The following is a 16,398-nucleotide window of genomic DNA, read 5'->3' on the forward strand; positions in this document are numbered from 1 at the left end:
AAAATATTATATTTAATCTACAATGACCATAATCCATCTTTTTTCTTTTGAAAATACGAGAATAAAGTCACACAGTTGTTTGCAAAGTCCTTTCAGTGTTCAGCTGGGCTCCAGTCCTTCGTCATAATTAGATTTACAGCAAGCCTTCAATCGGTTGTAGCTCAGTGAAGAAATAGTTCAGACTAGTAGCAGGTCTCAGAGTAAATATCAATCACAGGTAATTAAAAAATGGTTGCTCTACCAGTAAAGAAAAAACAAACAATAACAGTTTTAATAAATAGCTAACAGTATTTTCAGCTGCCATGTTTGTAACAGTGTTACTGAAAAAAAGCATGACAGCAAAATATTAAACCCTTAACATGCGTTGGCCATAAAGTAGACACTGAAACAAAGTATTTCAACAATGTTTATTTATATAGATACAATATGTATTCTGTAAAGATAAAAGTATCCAGAATGGATTCACAGCCTATAGGCAGTTTTGACTGCTGACCGATTCAGAAGTCGTGTAACGCTATGAAATAATAAATACAAATTATTCCAACTGTACAATCTTTTTCTATGAATGGTGCCACACATTTTCTTTCATTACTGCCTTTCCTCAGACCAGAACTATGTAAAAATGAAATGAAAATATTTGGATGATTATTGAGGAGTTCTTGCCATCAGAGCGACGCTCATTCATTTTATTGCATCTATGGCTTTGATTGAAGGAGTTGGGTTGGACAGAGAACGATGTGTAGACATGGCTCTGCTTTCACTAGCTTAAACTTGAGCTGCCTCCTCATCCTCATCTTCTTTTACCTTAGAAGGAAAAAAAAAACATCGTTAGGTTAACATTTTTAAGTTTATTTTGGTTATTGGATTTAATTTAGTTTGTGTCCTAAACATCATCCACGTTAAATCTCTGCAGATTTTCGAAATGAGCTTTTTAATGAAAAACATTTGCTCAAATAACACAATTTCTAAAAACCACAAACAGTCCAGACCTCCTAATGGAACAAAATGTGCCTTTTTCATATTAATTTACTTAGAGGAACTATTAACAGTAGTTTCTGTGCCACTATAACATCTGGATCTCCATTTACATGTCTTGAAATGAAGATCCAGTTCCTCAACATTAAGAAGCAAACAAGAGTTACATAACCAGTCAGAGATTATAAACATTAGAGCTTAAAATCTGTTCTGCAACTTGCTGCTGCTTTTGTTTATTTTATTTTTTTGCAACCAGATACAGTTTTAGTTTAATCTGCTTACAACTGACATACAACAGGGTGGACAAACTTCAGAAAAAAGCTAATAACCTACAATATAAAAATGTTGGACCCTGAGGTTAATCAACATAACGCTCAACCATTTCAGAAAACATGCAACAGTCAACTACAGCTACAATACTAAGTGTTATAAATCCTATTACTCAGCTATGATTTTATCGTTGCAGTACACAAAATACATCCTGATGACTTGGTGATAAGGACTTCATGGTGAGTGGTGTGTTTGCTCAAGTCAACAAAGATTATATTTTTACAGAGTTTCAGTGGAATTACTTTTCCTAATTCCGGATCACATGGGGTCTAATGACGAGTAGTATTCAGATATTGCACTGAGAAATCAATTACTAAACTCTTTGATTACTAGGACAGAGATAAGTTACTAATAACCATATGTCCACCAGCTTTCTATGCTAAAGGTAATATTTTTCATTTTCAAAGCTCTTGAAAATTAAATGGCAAAAAACATAAAAGCATCATTTTTAAAAGACCCATCAGGAGAACTAGATGACCCACAATAATTTAAGTAATTCTAATAAAAACAGTTGTAATAAAAAAACAAGAAATCCTCAAAAACAAGCAAACCTCTTCGACAGCCTCAACTTCCGGTATGTAAAACTGCAGCATGTTCTGGATCCCATTCTTCAGCGTAACGATGGAGCTGGGACAGCTGGTACAGGCGCCCTGCAGCTTCAGCTTAACAATGCCATCGTCAAATCCCCGATACAGAACGTCACCTCCGTCCTCCTGCACTGTCGGCCTGCAGAGGAACGGCATCCACATGCGTGAGAGAGACGCCATAAATCCGGTTTCTGAAATCCTCTTACAAAACCTACTACCTTATTCGAGTGTCCAGCAGCTCTTTGATCATAGCTACTACCTCATCATCATCCTCTGATGGTGCTGAAGAAGCAAACAAACTGAAAGTGAATATTATTTGGCACTGGGAAATCACCTTACCTTACACGTGCAGCGGTCTGAAACCCTGACCTGTATCTGCCCTCGGCTTGCTGTCTTCATTCACAACTGGGAGCCCAGAAGTAAAGAAGTCCATAATAGCGGCATATACGTCTGGTTTAATTACTCTCCATTCCATCATTTCATCAGACTAAGCAAAGAAATGGAGAAAGAGAATCAAGTTATTTTTAGCCATGATGTTACACTGTGACACAATAAATTATTCATATGCAGTTCAGTCAAAAGTTAAAGCAAACATGTCATAGGCATGAAAGTTGTATAAATTGGGGCTTCCCTTAGCAAGATGCACCTCCTCCACATGCTTTCTTAGCCTTCAACATGCTACTGGCATAATTCTGCTTTGTCATTATTTAAACACTCAACGTTTAAAAAAAAAAAAAAAAAAAGCTGGTTAGTTTTCTGGCACTGACCTAACATTGAGGAATAATTCATAGATTTTCAATAGAACTGAGGTCCAGAAAAACTCCAGAAGCTTAATCTTAGCCTATGGCTATGTTCACACTGCAGGTTTTGAGGCTCAATTCCAATTTTTAGCTGAAATCTGATTTTTTTTAAGGTGGTCATTCATACTACTATTAAATGCGACCACAATCAGACTTCAGTGTGAACAGTTCAACACATCAAAGCGACCCGGAAGCGCAGATAACAGAAGGAGACGTCACACAGCAGCGCACCATTTATGGAAGTAATGGTGAATGTGATTGTTTCTAGAAGTGTTCAATAAAGTTTTGTTAAAAAAAAAAAACTTGAAAAGCTAAAAAAAAACAAAAAAAAACAAAACGTCGGCATCTGTTGTTGTTATTATTAGAAAGCTGTTGAGCATTGGGAGCTGATAATATTAAGACCACATCATAACAAGATGAAGGTAAGGAGAAAGCAGCATATTAACAGTGTTTTTTTTATGGAGTGCTAACTGCTACTGCTGTGTAGATGTGTAATTGGAGCCAGGAGAGTGACATGAAAGACGGATGCTTTGCAAAATATCTGATACGTATCCAAATTAGTACCATATATAGAAGTAGCACAAACTGGATCTTTTTTGGGATGAAAAGATCAGAATTGGCCCGTTTGGCCTGCTGTGAAAAAGACGTATATGGGTCGCATAAAGGCAAAAAGATCGGATTTAGGTTGCATTTGCCTGCAGTGTGTACCCATTCCAAAACCAGCTTTGATGTGTTGTGGGATGACTTTTTAAGACCAGGATAAATATATCTAATGTTTGGAAAGAACCTATATGTTACACTGAAATTTACCCTTGTGATGGTGATAAAATCAGGGCCTAGGAAAACACTCTTGACTCCATCGATCCTAAACAACTGTCTGAAAAGAAAAGAAAAAATTGCATTGGTGAAGCATAAATAGATATCACAGCTTTATTATAAATGTGACAATGACAATGTTTTATATATTTTTTCCCACTCAACATGGGGAAAAGTACATGCAGCTTTTAAAATATAAATATATATAAAAAAATAAATGCTTTTTTTACTCAACCAAAGTGTGCTTCTAGCACTGTCCATTTGTGCATCACATTATTTGCTACATCTAAATCCTGTTGCATAAGTAAACAGCATTCTGAGATGAATAATTATTGCATGGGGAAGGCGTGAACCTGGCTAAAGGTGAGCAGAACGCATCCCGAGGGCCAGCAAAATTCATAGTCCCCTCCTCTAAAACTGTCCGCCCAGGCAGGAACTTCAGACTGTTTGGATTTGGTGTGTCCTGTGTCTGCACAAACATGGTCCTTCCTAAAAAAAAACGAGACAAAACACAGCGGGCAGAAATGTGACTTGGGATGTTAAACTCTCCCAATGATGTGTCTACGCGACTGAGCTCCCTGTACAAATATAACAGTATCTGTACATTCTCACAGTATGTGAGCAGCTGTTACCACACGATAACATTGGAGACAATCAATATTATATCAACATTCAGGTTAAATGAATACTAGAGAGAGAGAAAAAAAAAAAAAAAAGAATACAAACCAGGAACCACCCAGACAGGGTTTTGTGGCCATCTGTTGGAGACTCCTGTGGTTTGTGAAGGCCAGTAGACTCTACTGCTCTGAGAGCCACTGCTAGCCAGGCTGTAATATTGAATAAAAAACGTTTAAAAAGTTACCAGATCAACACATGAGGACGAATATAAATACTAACATTAAACATTAATCCTGACTGAGATGTAGGAACAGCGATGGCAAAATCTGAGTGTGTGTAAACTACAGCTAACAGACTCATGGTTGAGATTCACGTGTACATTTCCATGGACTTTGAATTATGATAGTTTATCTTCTTGTTTTTTGAAGGATATGTGGTTTTGGGCAGTGGTTTGAAAAATGTAAAGCTTCTCCCAGAAAATGCACAATAAATAAATAAATAAATAAATCTGTGTCTTGGGATCTTAACTGTAAGTGAAGTGCACAAACACTCCTTATAAGCAGGGCTGCATGGTAGAGGAAAAAGTTCAAATTGCAAAACATACTGGTTGTGATAAACCCCCAATCTTCTCTTTCTCTTCCACGGTTACGCCGTTTAAAGTCAGTTAAACAACAGCAAAATCATAACAAATTGTTTCAACAACTATAACATTTTTGAATCAAATCTTACTGACTTAGTTTCCTATTTTGTAAGAATTACATCACAAAACTATTAACATTGGTAAAACAAGATTGAAACTTCAGGAACAACTCTATCTTGGACCTTTGTGCTGAGGTTAAGAAACAGGACCAACAAAACAAGACGATGGATACTGACGTTCCATCTCCACTCTATCCCTACAATTTTTAAATATCTTATAACAACAACAACAACAACAATAATAACGTTATTTCATGTTTTTAAGTACCTACTTAAAAAAATAACCGATTTTTAGTCCCTGCAATGACTTTAAAATCGTGCACCTCTTAATCCTTAACAAAGATTGAGGATATTGGTATCGGTATCAAAGATTAATTTAATAATGTTTTAAATTCCACCTTAAAAAAAAAAAGAGTTGCCTCTAATAAATACAGATAACTGCACTGGTACATTTCTCTTTGTAAATAACATCTGTTAGGATGTAGATTTAGGTTTAGAACAGAAGAAGAAATTATATTTGTTATGAAACAACATTTTGACCCGAGCCATGAATGAAACAAATCACTTTGCTTAAATAAGCACTGATCCAATAAGAAATATGCACGGACCGCTGTACAATTATAAACAAACTTGTGCTGCAAGTATTTAATTAACTGTGTGAGAAATCTAAGGAATCCAAAGTATGAGGCAGGGATGACCTCAGATGACCTACTAACAGTTTATAGGGGGAGGTAGGAGTAACCAAGAGTTATCAATTTTTTTTTAAAACTTTAAATCAGACACAAACACGTTAGCACACACCTTTACTATGCTAAATAAGTTTAAGAGCGTATTCGTGGTAAAAGAAGGGAGTTGTTGTTTTTCGTTGTCACTACATAACCAGTATGAGGAGTTGCTGCAAAATCAATAACGTGATGAAATCACCTCCGCTTCCTCAGGTAGGCAAGTCTTTACCACCTGGCATTTCATGACCAACTGGCTTTGATTATACTGTCTCATAGTTAGGATCGCTGGAGATAGGCTCCAGTCTGGATAATAATTCGGTTCAAAAAGGAATACATCAAATTGGATCTGAACATGGCTACACCACCGGATTATAATGGACTGAGTTGAATTTGAATTCCACAGACATTTATGTGAATTTGACCAATCCGTGTAGAAATAGAGGAAATCTGCATTATGGCACTGTATAAATAAATTTTAGTCAAATAAAATAAACTTTTTTTGAATATCAGACGTTTTGTTGCCGTATCCCAAGCAGGGCTTTTTGACTATACATTTCTTGCTAATTTTTGCACAGCACACATTACATTTTGCGTTGCACCGATTAAATATATCAAGGTAGCAAAGTCTTAAGGAAGCAATTTAAAGAATGTAAAATATTAATTGGTGGATTACATCTAGTTAGAGAACATATTTACTTGTCAACATAATCAGCCAAATCCAGTCAGATTAATGCTCAGTCTAGACTCTAGTCAGACATTCAGCTTCAAGCAGTCAATAACAAAAAAGGCACTTTTATTTGTTTAAAATGCACCAGACTAATTTAAAAAGTATGTATATATACAGCTGACTGTAAAGAAAAAACAATGATTTAATGTGGTGCAACAACCAGCATATATGGTGTCTTTTTTTTCTTTAATTCTTTGGATATTGGCTGCGGGTCTGCGTCACTCCGGTTTAACCAGCAGGCTGCCTGAGAGTTAAACAACAGCCGCGCTCAGCGCTGCTTCGGAGGCTGAAAAACATCTAAAAGCACCGCAGAGCAAACAGTGTCTGCATCCAGTTGACCAACAGATATACTCACGGTCGCAAAAGCCGCGCCGAAACCCCCAGCAGCCTCCCGACCTGTGCATAAGTCGCCATGATTGTTTTCATTAACTAACAAGGACGGAAGTAGCTTTTGACCGAGAGGAGGAAGTGACGTATTGTTATTGTGCGCGCGCTAAAGTCCTCCCCCGGCCAGCGAACAGCTCGCGTACGGAAAAGCTCAGTTGTTGCCAGAGCTGCGAAAAAAATATCCCACAGACTGCGTAAAGATGCCGTGTGGCAAGAATTTCAGGAGGAGAAGGGACTCGTCCGATGAGGAGGAGGAGGATAACGAGACAGCAGAAGAAGTGAGGTAAACATCTTTAGGACAGATTAAATTACAGTAGAAGCTAGCGCCGCGTCAGCTAGCATGCCGTGTGCTACCATTAAAGCGCTTCAGTTCATGCGGTTTAAATAAATTCGGATAAGCTGTTTAACCAATTCTATTGTTTTGTGACTTTTTTTTTTTAGATCGAAAGTAGAAGAGGCAAAGGAGCTTCAGAGTTTGAGGAAGCGACAAAGCGGCGTCAGGTAATGTGAATTTAGTGATGTCTGTTTTTTTTTTTTTTTTTTTTTTTTACCAGCAGAGAAACACCTTTCATTCTGATTGGGAAGTGGATTTTATTACACTGTACATAGAAATAAACTGGAACGCCGTGGAAAATTTTCAGTAATACGACTCAGCAAGTGGAACTAATATTCCCGTTTGTTACACTCATGCTTCTATGTTTTAAGCGTTTGTTTTGGTTACTTCAGATAGTCTGATGTTACAGTTTGGGAAAAACTAAAATCCAATTTTTTTTCAGAAAATCTAAATGCTGCATAATACCAATAATCAAAAAGTAATGCATGGCCCGTTGAAAAGTACGTTTATGTGTTTTAGACGCTTTACAGATACTTGGTTTGGGCTTCTTTTGCATGGATTACAGCATCAATGCAACGTGGCATGGAGGCGATCAGCCTGTGTGGACAGATATTGGTTGTGATTCAGGTCAGATTAGTTTGCTGGCCTGTCAATCACAGTCATACTTTGGTCAGTAAAGTAGGTGGCTGACAAAAACAGCTGAAAACACAGCTCAAATCCAATCAAATCATGACTGATTGTGGGAACCTCACACTAGGCCTCTGGCAGCTTGGAAGCTGTGCCTCGAAGGCTGAGTTATACTCATCCTCCACACTCTTGGATCACGATTTCTCAATGAATTGCCACTTTCCCTTTATCTAAAAAGAGGACTTTGAACCACAGAGGAACAGTACGGTCATTTTTCTCCTTAGCCAAGGCAACATGCTTGGGATCTGTGTTTCAGGAGTGTCTTAACACAAGAAAAGTGGCAATGATATCCCATGTAGTTCTGTGTGGTGGCTCTTGAAGCACTGACTCCAACCACAGTTCACGCCACGTCAACCTCAGCAAAACCTTTGAATGGCAGCTGGTATTGCTGTTGCATGTGCATACGTTTTTTCTTCTTCTAAAATCTCCATTTATACACTTTATTACAGCAACCTGTGAACAGCCAGCGTCTTCAGCGAAGATATTTTGTGGCTCATTCTCCTTGTAGAGGATGCCAGTGACTGTCTGCTGGAGAACTATGTCAGCAGCCCTGTCTATTATTGAACACTAAGAATATATTACTCTATATCTAATGAATCAACGTGACTTTCAAGTTTTTAACTGATTCATTAAGCAAATAAATGTTTTTAGACGATATTCTAATTTATTTATCTATTGTGCGAAATAGATTATCCATGAGTAACTTAACGTTTTTATCATTTTTTCAGTATAACTGCCCTATTGGTTGGAGAGAAGCTCCCACCTGAAGCTGAAATAGATGTAAGTAATGTAATGACGCTTTCTTTGTGTAAATATATAACCCAGTCTGACTTCTGTTTGCTAAACTGATCATTTCTGACAGAACGATCCATTCAAACTGAAGACTGGGGGAGTTGTAGACATGAAGAAAGTGAAAGACAGGAACAGAGACATGTAAGTGAACCCACACCAGGCAAATGGATTTTGGTGCAGTGTGAAAGAAAAAAAAAAGAATAGAGGTTTGACTTCCCGGTTAGGCACACCGTTTGTTTAATAATGTGACTGACCCAATTACAGGACCGAAGATGAGACGGACCTGAACCTGGGCACATCGTTCTCAGCTGAGACTAACAGAAGAGATGAAGATGCAGACATGTATGTATGCTTTATTCAGTTGTTACCATAAATCTAGAGCCACAAAACGTGCTTATTATTCAATATTAAAAAAACATGTACGCCGCTAAAAAGCAATCAATTGCTTAAAAACACCTTTCGAACGTCGATTGTGTCTCATATCCAACCCAGTATGTTACAATATCTGTAGGTGTCAGTAGATCTGATGAAGAGATGTTTGACTTTCCAGATATTGTCTATTTATCATTTGTAGAAAAATCTGGTATGTCCCTTATTGAGACAATGCCACTGATCAAGCAAGGCATTTGCAGCAAAACCATAATGGATGTACAGAAAGTTCTGAAACATGCTTAAAGTGGGATAATATAAACAGCTAGCTTAATCTCTTGTGAACACAGTTGCATTAATCTACACTGCAATATTTCACACCTAATTTATTTAACTGTATCCTATCATATATTCTATAAGCTATTTTAGTAGAACACGTGGGTTTAATTACCACACATCTGCAGTTCAAAGCACTAGGTCACAGTGATGTATGCTTACAAAATGTCTGCCTCATGGGATTACTTCATGTATTTATCTTCATAGGATGAAATATATTGAGACTGAGCTAAAAAAGAAGAAAGGCTTGGTGGAGGCCGAGGAACAGAAAGTAAAGGTGAAAAATGCAGAGGACCACCTGTACGAGCTGCCCGAGAGCATCAGAGTCAACTCCGCCAAGAAGACAGAAGAGATGTTGTCCAATCAGATGCTGAGCGGCATTCCTGAAGTTGATCTTGGCATCGAGTACGTCCAGACCACCCGTTAATAATCCTGTGCAGCTGTTTTTTTTTTTTTTGTAATGTATATTGTTTTACAGCAAGTCATGTTTTTAACACTAAAAGCCTCTTTGTATTTCTTTCTCAGCGCAAAGATAAAAAACATCATCCAGACAGAAGAAGCAAAAGCCAAACTTTTGGCAGAACAAAGGAACAAGAAGAAAGACCAAGGCACATCATTTGTTCCCACCAACATTGCTGTAAATTACGTCCAACACAACCGCTGTGAGTTCATCTTAACATCCTGTAGTTTGATTTAAAAACCCAAGTGATTAATCTCTGGAAATCATAAGAAATAAATGTATTTTTTTCCTCTCAGTTTACCACGAGGATGTAAACGCACCACAGAGGCATCACAGACACAAAGAAGAACCCAAAGCAAGACCGCTGCGGGTGGGAGACACAGAGAAACCTGGTCCAGAAGGTTGGAGACGTCTACCTTATCAGTTCTGTAACACAAAACACCTTTTCCTCAAAACTTCGGTCGACTAAACAACGCATTCTTTGTTCACCCACAGCTCCGTCACCACCCAACCACCGCAAACGTCCAAACAACGAGAAGGCCACAGACGACTACCACTACGAGAAGTTTAAGAAGATGAATCGAAGATATTAACACGGAAACAGTCAGCATGGTGTCGTTGTCCTAGAAGCTGAGGCATAATGACAGACTTAGTTACCTAAACAAGTTATGGCAGCAGTTGTTATTGTAAAAAGGACATGCAGTCTGTCTGTTGTAGATGTGATGCTTTGTTACAATCCGACTGATAAAATCAGGCTTGTAATGAATTATAACTGTGACCAACAACTCTCCCACACAAACTTTTCAATTATCAAAATTCGACAGTTTCAACTTTCTAAATAAATATATAAATATTTTGTTGGATATATTTTTGCTTATTTAGCTCATTGTATATACGCCGTATACACATTTTAGCGGCTACGATGATGAAGTCTTGAAAAACGGTGGGACATTTCTAATGGAAAAGACTCAGGAAAATGTGGGTAATCGACATCACCTCAATCTTTAACATTACAACTGCAACTGTGTTTTCCTAACATCATGCGCTTGTCCTTCCAGTTCCAGTGATTGTGATGAACTAAAAGATTGTCTGTTGTGGTGCCACTTTAGACTTTAAGACTACTTTTGTATATATATTATGCATTTTGCCGATATTCAAAACCATTATTGCTTGTATTCAGGGGCGGCTATCAGATATAAATCAGAATCTAAAGCTGATCCTTTTAGCTGAGATGCAGAATTTCCTATGTTGGTATCTTCAGCTGCAGAGTGGATTATCCTTTACGCCACTACAGCCGTACAATTTCTGCTTAGTTTGCTTCGTATTCACCTTTAGCTGGACATTTCTGTTATGGCTCCTCTATGGATACATTTGATTAAAGGAATAAAAACAAAAGCGTGTTCTTTAATGTGAGCTGACCGGTTTAACAGGGCAGAAAGAAGTTGTACAATATAAATCCAGAGATAAACACATGCATATAGGTTAAACAAAAAAAAAAAAAAAAAAACATTTGTGACTCGCCGATCAGCTAGTCAATTATAAGAATTGTCCACTTCATCAGTACTGAGCGCTGGTCTGTTGGTTAAATACTAAAAATAAAATGAAATGCATTAAATGAGAACATTTCTCACTACTTGAGATTGAAAATTTTCAAATGGTCAGGCCTCAAAAAACAAAAAAACTATCCGCCACTACAGGCCTTATTTACGCATGTCTAAAAATGCATATAAACATATCAGAGGTGAAATGCTAGGTTATCTGCACGACATTTCAATTACCTAAGTACTGTAAATTGCAGTAATGTCTTAAAGTAACAGTTTCATAAAAAAAAAAAAAAAACTTATCAGGAGGAATGTTACTAAAGGTAAAGCTTTAAAAACAGGACCTTCCATTTTCCTGTTTTATCTCTCCCAATTGATATGAAATATCAGTCCAGTTTATAGTCCACAGACCTAAACACTATTTTCTAAAGTAGATTGGCAACATCTAAACCACTAGTGGCCAGTTTTAGCAGAACCCCCCCCCCCCCCCCCCCCCCGCCTCTCATGGTTTCTCCGTGGAGGCCGTCCCATGTCCGTTGACGTGGTGCTGGGCGCTCGCCTCCTGGGACGGCGTCCCGTCGGAGTCCTCTCTGTCGTCCTGGGTGGAGCTGGAGCTGCCGTCCGGAGAGGCCCAACTGTCCCGCCGGCGGTAGGCCTCACACAGAGGCAGGTCAGTGCTGTTCCACTGACCGTAGCTTTGCAGCAGAGCAGAAACCGGTTGGGAGGCAAAGAGTCAGCGCAGCGCAGAAAGAGAGGAGCAGACGAGAGCAGCAGGTCAGAATAAAACACACCCATACAAACAGCAGAGCACATGAAGGCACAGGTTCGTTAGAAGCAAAAGCACAGGGGGGAGCAAAATAAATCCAACACTTAGTAGCTTTTGATTGGATTTACAACTTGATTTGAGATGAGCAAAAGGATGGAATTGGTTGCTGATTAAGACAGCAGTGCAAGGGCAGCGGGAAAGTTAGGTCTGCATTAAGCAAGCTCCAACAGAGATTCCTTTATATCCTCTAAAAAAAGACAAAAAAAACATGACAAACTGCTGCAGCGTTTTGTCTCCCTTTATTTCTCAATCATTTTAAGTCCTCTGAACCGCTTCCATGGTTACAGATTGGACGGAAACAACAAATCTTATCTCTGCCTTTGTCAGAACACATCTACATAAAAAAAAAAAAAAAAAAAAAAAAACAGTTTAGATTCAACCTAATCAGATAAATTAAAACTGATCTGGGTCCAGCTACAAATTACTCATAAATTCTAGCACAGACTATTTTCATATTGCTTTACTTTTTCTTCTAATATATTTTCCTACGTTATATAGAACTTTATGTTGCTTCCAACAACTTAATGAATAAATCAATATATATATATATTCTTTTAACAATTTAAATAGTCATCTCTGTCACGTATGCTAAAATGTCTCAAATCCATTGGAGGCAGCAGAAAATAACGAGTAAGAAGTTCTGATAAAAACAGCAGTAAATACAGTGGCTGGCTAAAGTATTCATAACATTTGTACTTTCTAACGTTGGCGCCACAAACTACAGTGAATTTCATGTGACAGACCAACACAAAGCAGTGAAGTGGAAGGAAAATGCCGCTTTTTGTTCTTTTACAAATAAAATCAGGTGAGAAATGCAATAATATTCATCCCCTTTACTATGATTCCCCCGCTATTTAAAGTCCAGGTGGAACCAGCTGTCTTAATGGAGCGCTGTTCAAACCAAGAACCATAATGGAGTTGTAGTGAAAGTGTGGTCCCCTGAAAAGACAAAAACAAGGAACTTTTTGGCTACGTGATCCAGAAAACTAACAGAGCCACTTCTACAGTGAAACATGGTGTTGGCAGCGTCATGCTGTGGGGATGCTTTTCTTCTGCAGGCCTATAAAAGCTGCTCAGAGTTGAGGGGAAGAAGACGGAGCTCTATACAGGCAACAGTGGAAGTCGACATGTTAGGGGCCACAAAAGACTGAAGTTCAGCTTTCTGCGGGACGGCGACCCTCAACATACGTCCACGGCTACATGCAGCCGTTAAGATGAAAGCATGTTAAGATGTTAGAACGGCTCAAACTCCAGACCTAACTTTCCTTGAGAATATGGGGGAAAACCTGAACATTGATGTTCAGGAATGCCCTCCGCCCAATCTGATCGAGTCAGGGGAGCTGAATAGAAATGTGTGTCAAAATGTTCCGTTTCTAATAATCTGTAAAATGTCAAACCACGTAAAATTGCTTCCACTTACACACTGCTTTCAATTGGTGCATCACATAAATTCACAATTAAATAGAGCTTTTTGGTTCCAATGTGAAATGAAGTAGGAATACTTTGGCACAGCATTTAAGATGTCAACCTCTTGGGTTTATAAGGGTGCCACCAGAACGTGGGTGATGAACATGTGGACCTGCAGACTGAGTTGGATATGCAGATAGAGCTGACATGTAGTGTTTGCCCCTTTCAGAACTTTACTATGAAAAAAAAAATAAAAATGACAAGGCACTTAGTAAACAGTAGCATCATAAAGGCACTGAAGAAAATGAACTCAGTAAAAATGACCTTCGGCAGTGATGTGCGTGGATGAAAACATCTGTTTGGAGGATGACGACGTGAAAGGATCTCAGACCGAGAGCCTTTACACAGGCTCAGCAGTAACTGGGTTAGAACCTGAGACGGTACCCATCAGAGCTGGCCATGGGGCGAGACTGGGGCGGCGGGATGGGGGCAGGTCTGAGCCTATTTGTACCTGGAGGAGTAGTACTCTTCCTCTAGCTCATAGAGGTCGACGGCGATCTCATCGCGGAGCGACGTCAGCTTCTTGTCGCACTCGTCTTGCAGCGCCCGGAGCTGCTGGTTCTGCTGACTGATGGCATCGTTCACCGAGGGAAAGTCGTTCAGGATCAGGAACTGTTTCAGATCCGACACCAGCTTCATCAGCGACTCGCCGGCACGAACCTGCCGCCGCAAAACAGAACGAAAAACAACACACCACAGAGACAATTACCGATTGTCTTCTGGAGCCACAAAAAAAAAATGCCCTCTACATGTTTTGGTCCAGCATTTCCAAATTTACATCTTTACTTAGAACAATCCACCATCATCTCCAAAAAAAAAAAAGAGGAGAAATTCTGGACACATTTCTTACTTTCTAAAGCGCTTTTTGTGAAATATTGCAGTGATTTCTGCGTGGGGTGCAGTGCCTCTGCAACTCAGAGCAACTAATAAAACTGTTTGGTGAGTATTTACTCATTTTGTAACTGTCAGCAACTCGTAACAGAAAAGTGCCTCATAAAAGTATTCACACCCCTTAACATTCTGTCACATTACAACCCCGAACTTTCATATTAATTTTAGTTTGTATAATATATATATATATATATATATATATATATATATATATATATATATATATATATATATATATATATATATATATATATACTGTATTTAAACAGGGATGACCCAAATTTAAAAATCTAACTTACAAGAATGACCTGGCCAAAAATTACAGTACTTGAGTAGAAAATTAAACGTGCCTATCAAAAGTAATTTAACCACAAGCAAAACCAAAACAAGTCTGTTATTGACCAGCACTAATTAGCAGATTACTGTGAAGTGGATGTAAAAGCATCCCCCACAGCATGATGCTGCCACCACCATGTTTCCCTGTGGGGATGTGCAGCGTTGCTGCCTCGCCTCACATGGCATTTTACATGGAAAAGCTCAACATGTGGATATTTCCCAGTTGAACATGTCTCCACTTTCAGTAGCACTGATTGGAAGAGGCGGGGCAGTAAAGTAAACACCCCCACCCCGTTGTCCCGCTGACTCGGTGTGTTCCACGCGTGGTGGTTCGTGGCTTACGATGTTCGCAGCTCTGACGTGCATCTCATAGTGGTCCTGCTCTGCCTGCGTGGGTCGAGACACCTGAGTCTCATCCTCTATCTGAACGGAGACAGAAAAAAAAAAAAGGAAACGGTGTGAGAGGGATGCTGTGAGCGCTGAGCTACAAATGGGGAACGTGTTAGAGGCAGAAAGCAGAGAGCTGCCTTTGCAGTTTTGATGATTTCCGTGAAGTTGTCCATGATGGACCTGATGTCGTCTTTGAGCCTCTTGTTGTAGTTCTGCAGCAGCGTCTCCTTGCTCTGGGGGAGCACCCTCTGGTTCGCCATGGTGCTCAGCGGGTCCCTCGGCACCTGGACAAGTTCACATAAATGAGCCGGAGGAGCAAACTTGGATTCAAAGCATTCAGCAGCGAACGGAAAAGGCGCCTTTTTACTGGACAACCAGAAATGACGACGGTCACACAGGACATCACTTCCGTTTTCTCCTCATTGGTACGAAAACTATTTTAATATGAGCGCAGATTGAAAATAATACTTACTATTTTAGCGCATTCTCAGAAGAAATATTGTTTGATTGTACATCCAGAGCTGCTCCTCGTCTTCTTCTTCTAGCTGTTGGCGAGTCACATCCGGTGTGGGTGTGCAGGTTAGCGCCCCCTAGCGAGCGTTCATCCGAAAAATAAAAGCATACTTTTAAAGCGTCATGCGTGAATAAAAATATTGAACTATTTATTCAAACCACTTTTTTTTTTTTTTTTACATTTTAACTACTGATTTTCACATGTACTTATATATATATAATAACTTGAATATTTCCGAATTTACGTATACAAAATACTTTAATATTGTCTCATTCACTGAACTGTAGCACTCGATAGTTTAAACATGTGTCAATACTTTGGGAAGACCAGAGTGAAAGACTGTCATGACGTGGGAAAGTTTGGTCCGACTTTCCACTTATTAGACTTCATAAGGTGATCAGTCTGCCGTCAAACTGCCATGCAGGTAACCAGTGAAACGCGAGGCTCTATTTAACAGCCATACTTATATTTTAAATGATTTAAGGGTCTGTAGGACAGGGAAAATTAAACAAAAACTGGTGAGTACATTGGCAATTTAGTCTATTATTTATTTGGAACAATAAGTAGGCAGATTTCTATAAAGAATGCATTTGATGTCTATAAGTAGCGTATGTTATTTATACAGATTGAATGTAATTTAGTTCCCTGCAAATATAGGCCTACTTGTAATCCTTGGAACTTTTTTTGCATCTTTTTCCATGACAATCAAACTTTTCTTATGGTGATTTTATGAGAAAGAACACATTAGTACATAAAGACTAAACTGAAGGAAACTGTATGGCTTTTAAACC

General features: G+C 38.8%; 3 protein-coding genes across 4 annotated transcripts; 1 reads left to right on the forward strand and 2 right to left on the reverse strand.

Moving 5' to 3' along the window:
- Positions 1–390: 390 nt before the first annotated feature.
- nfu1 (NFU1 iron-sulfur cluster scaffold homolog (S. cerevisiae)) lies at positions 391–6,717 on the reverse strand. Its single transcript, XM_012863305.3, has 8 exons — positions 6,633–6,717; positions 4,235–4,335; positions 3,862–3,997; positions 3,503–3,569; positions 2,262–2,379; positions 2,111–2,174; positions 1,857–2,031; positions 391–804 (listed from the first exon to the last, which is right to left on the reverse strand). Exons 1-8 carry the CDS (start codon positions 6,701–6,703, stop codon positions 766–768), a joined length of 771 nt encoding a protein of 256 aa, XP_012718759.2. The 5' UTR covers positions 6,704–6,717; the 3' UTR covers positions 391–765.
- Positions 6,718–6,764: 47 nt separating this feature from the next.
- Positions 6,765–11,149, forward strand: c12h9orf78 (chromosome 12 C9orf78 homolog). The gene is made up of 9 exons (XM_012863304.3): positions 6,765–6,947; positions 7,106–7,165; positions 8,414–8,465; positions 8,548–8,618; positions 8,742–8,819; positions 9,390–9,587; positions 9,708–9,844; positions 9,939–10,043; positions 10,138–11,149. The coding sequence occupies exons 1-9, from the start codon at positions 6,865–6,867 to the stop codon at positions 10,233–10,235; spliced, it is 882 nt and encodes a 293-aa protein (XP_012718758.2). The 5' UTR covers positions 6,765–6,864; the 3' UTR covers positions 10,236–11,149.
- A 516-nt stretch (positions 11,150–11,665) lies between these two features.
- med22 (mediator complex subunit 22) lies at positions 11,666–15,673 on the reverse strand. 2 transcript variants are annotated; one of them, XM_012863306.3, is made up of 5 exons: positions 15,566–15,673; positions 15,231–15,377; positions 15,046–15,126; positions 13,928–14,136; positions 11,666–11,878 (listed from the first exon to the last, which is right to left on the reverse strand). In XM_012863306.3, exons 2-5 carry the CDS (start codon positions 15,351–15,353, stop codon positions 11,686–11,688), a joined length of 606 nt encoding a protein of 201 aa, XP_012718760.2. In that variant the 5' UTR covers positions 15,354–15,377; positions 15,566–15,673; the 3' UTR covers positions 11,666–11,685. The 2 variants fall into 2 exon arrangements, with proteins under 2 accessions (XP_012718760.2, XP_012718763.1); XM_012863309.3 differs by lacking the exon at positions 11,666–11,878 and having other exon boundaries at positions 12,230–14,136.
- Between the last annotated feature and the right edge of the window lie 725 nt (positions 15,674–16,398).

The sequence above is a fragment of the Fundulus heteroclitus genome, chromosome 12 (genome assembly GCF_011125445.2).
Source record: "Fundulus heteroclitus isolate FHET01 chromosome 12, MU-UCD_Fhet_4.1, whole genome shotgun sequence".
Taxonomy (NCBI): Eukaryota; Metazoa; Chordata; class Actinopteri; order Cyprinodontiformes; family Fundulidae; genus Fundulus; species Fundulus heteroclitus.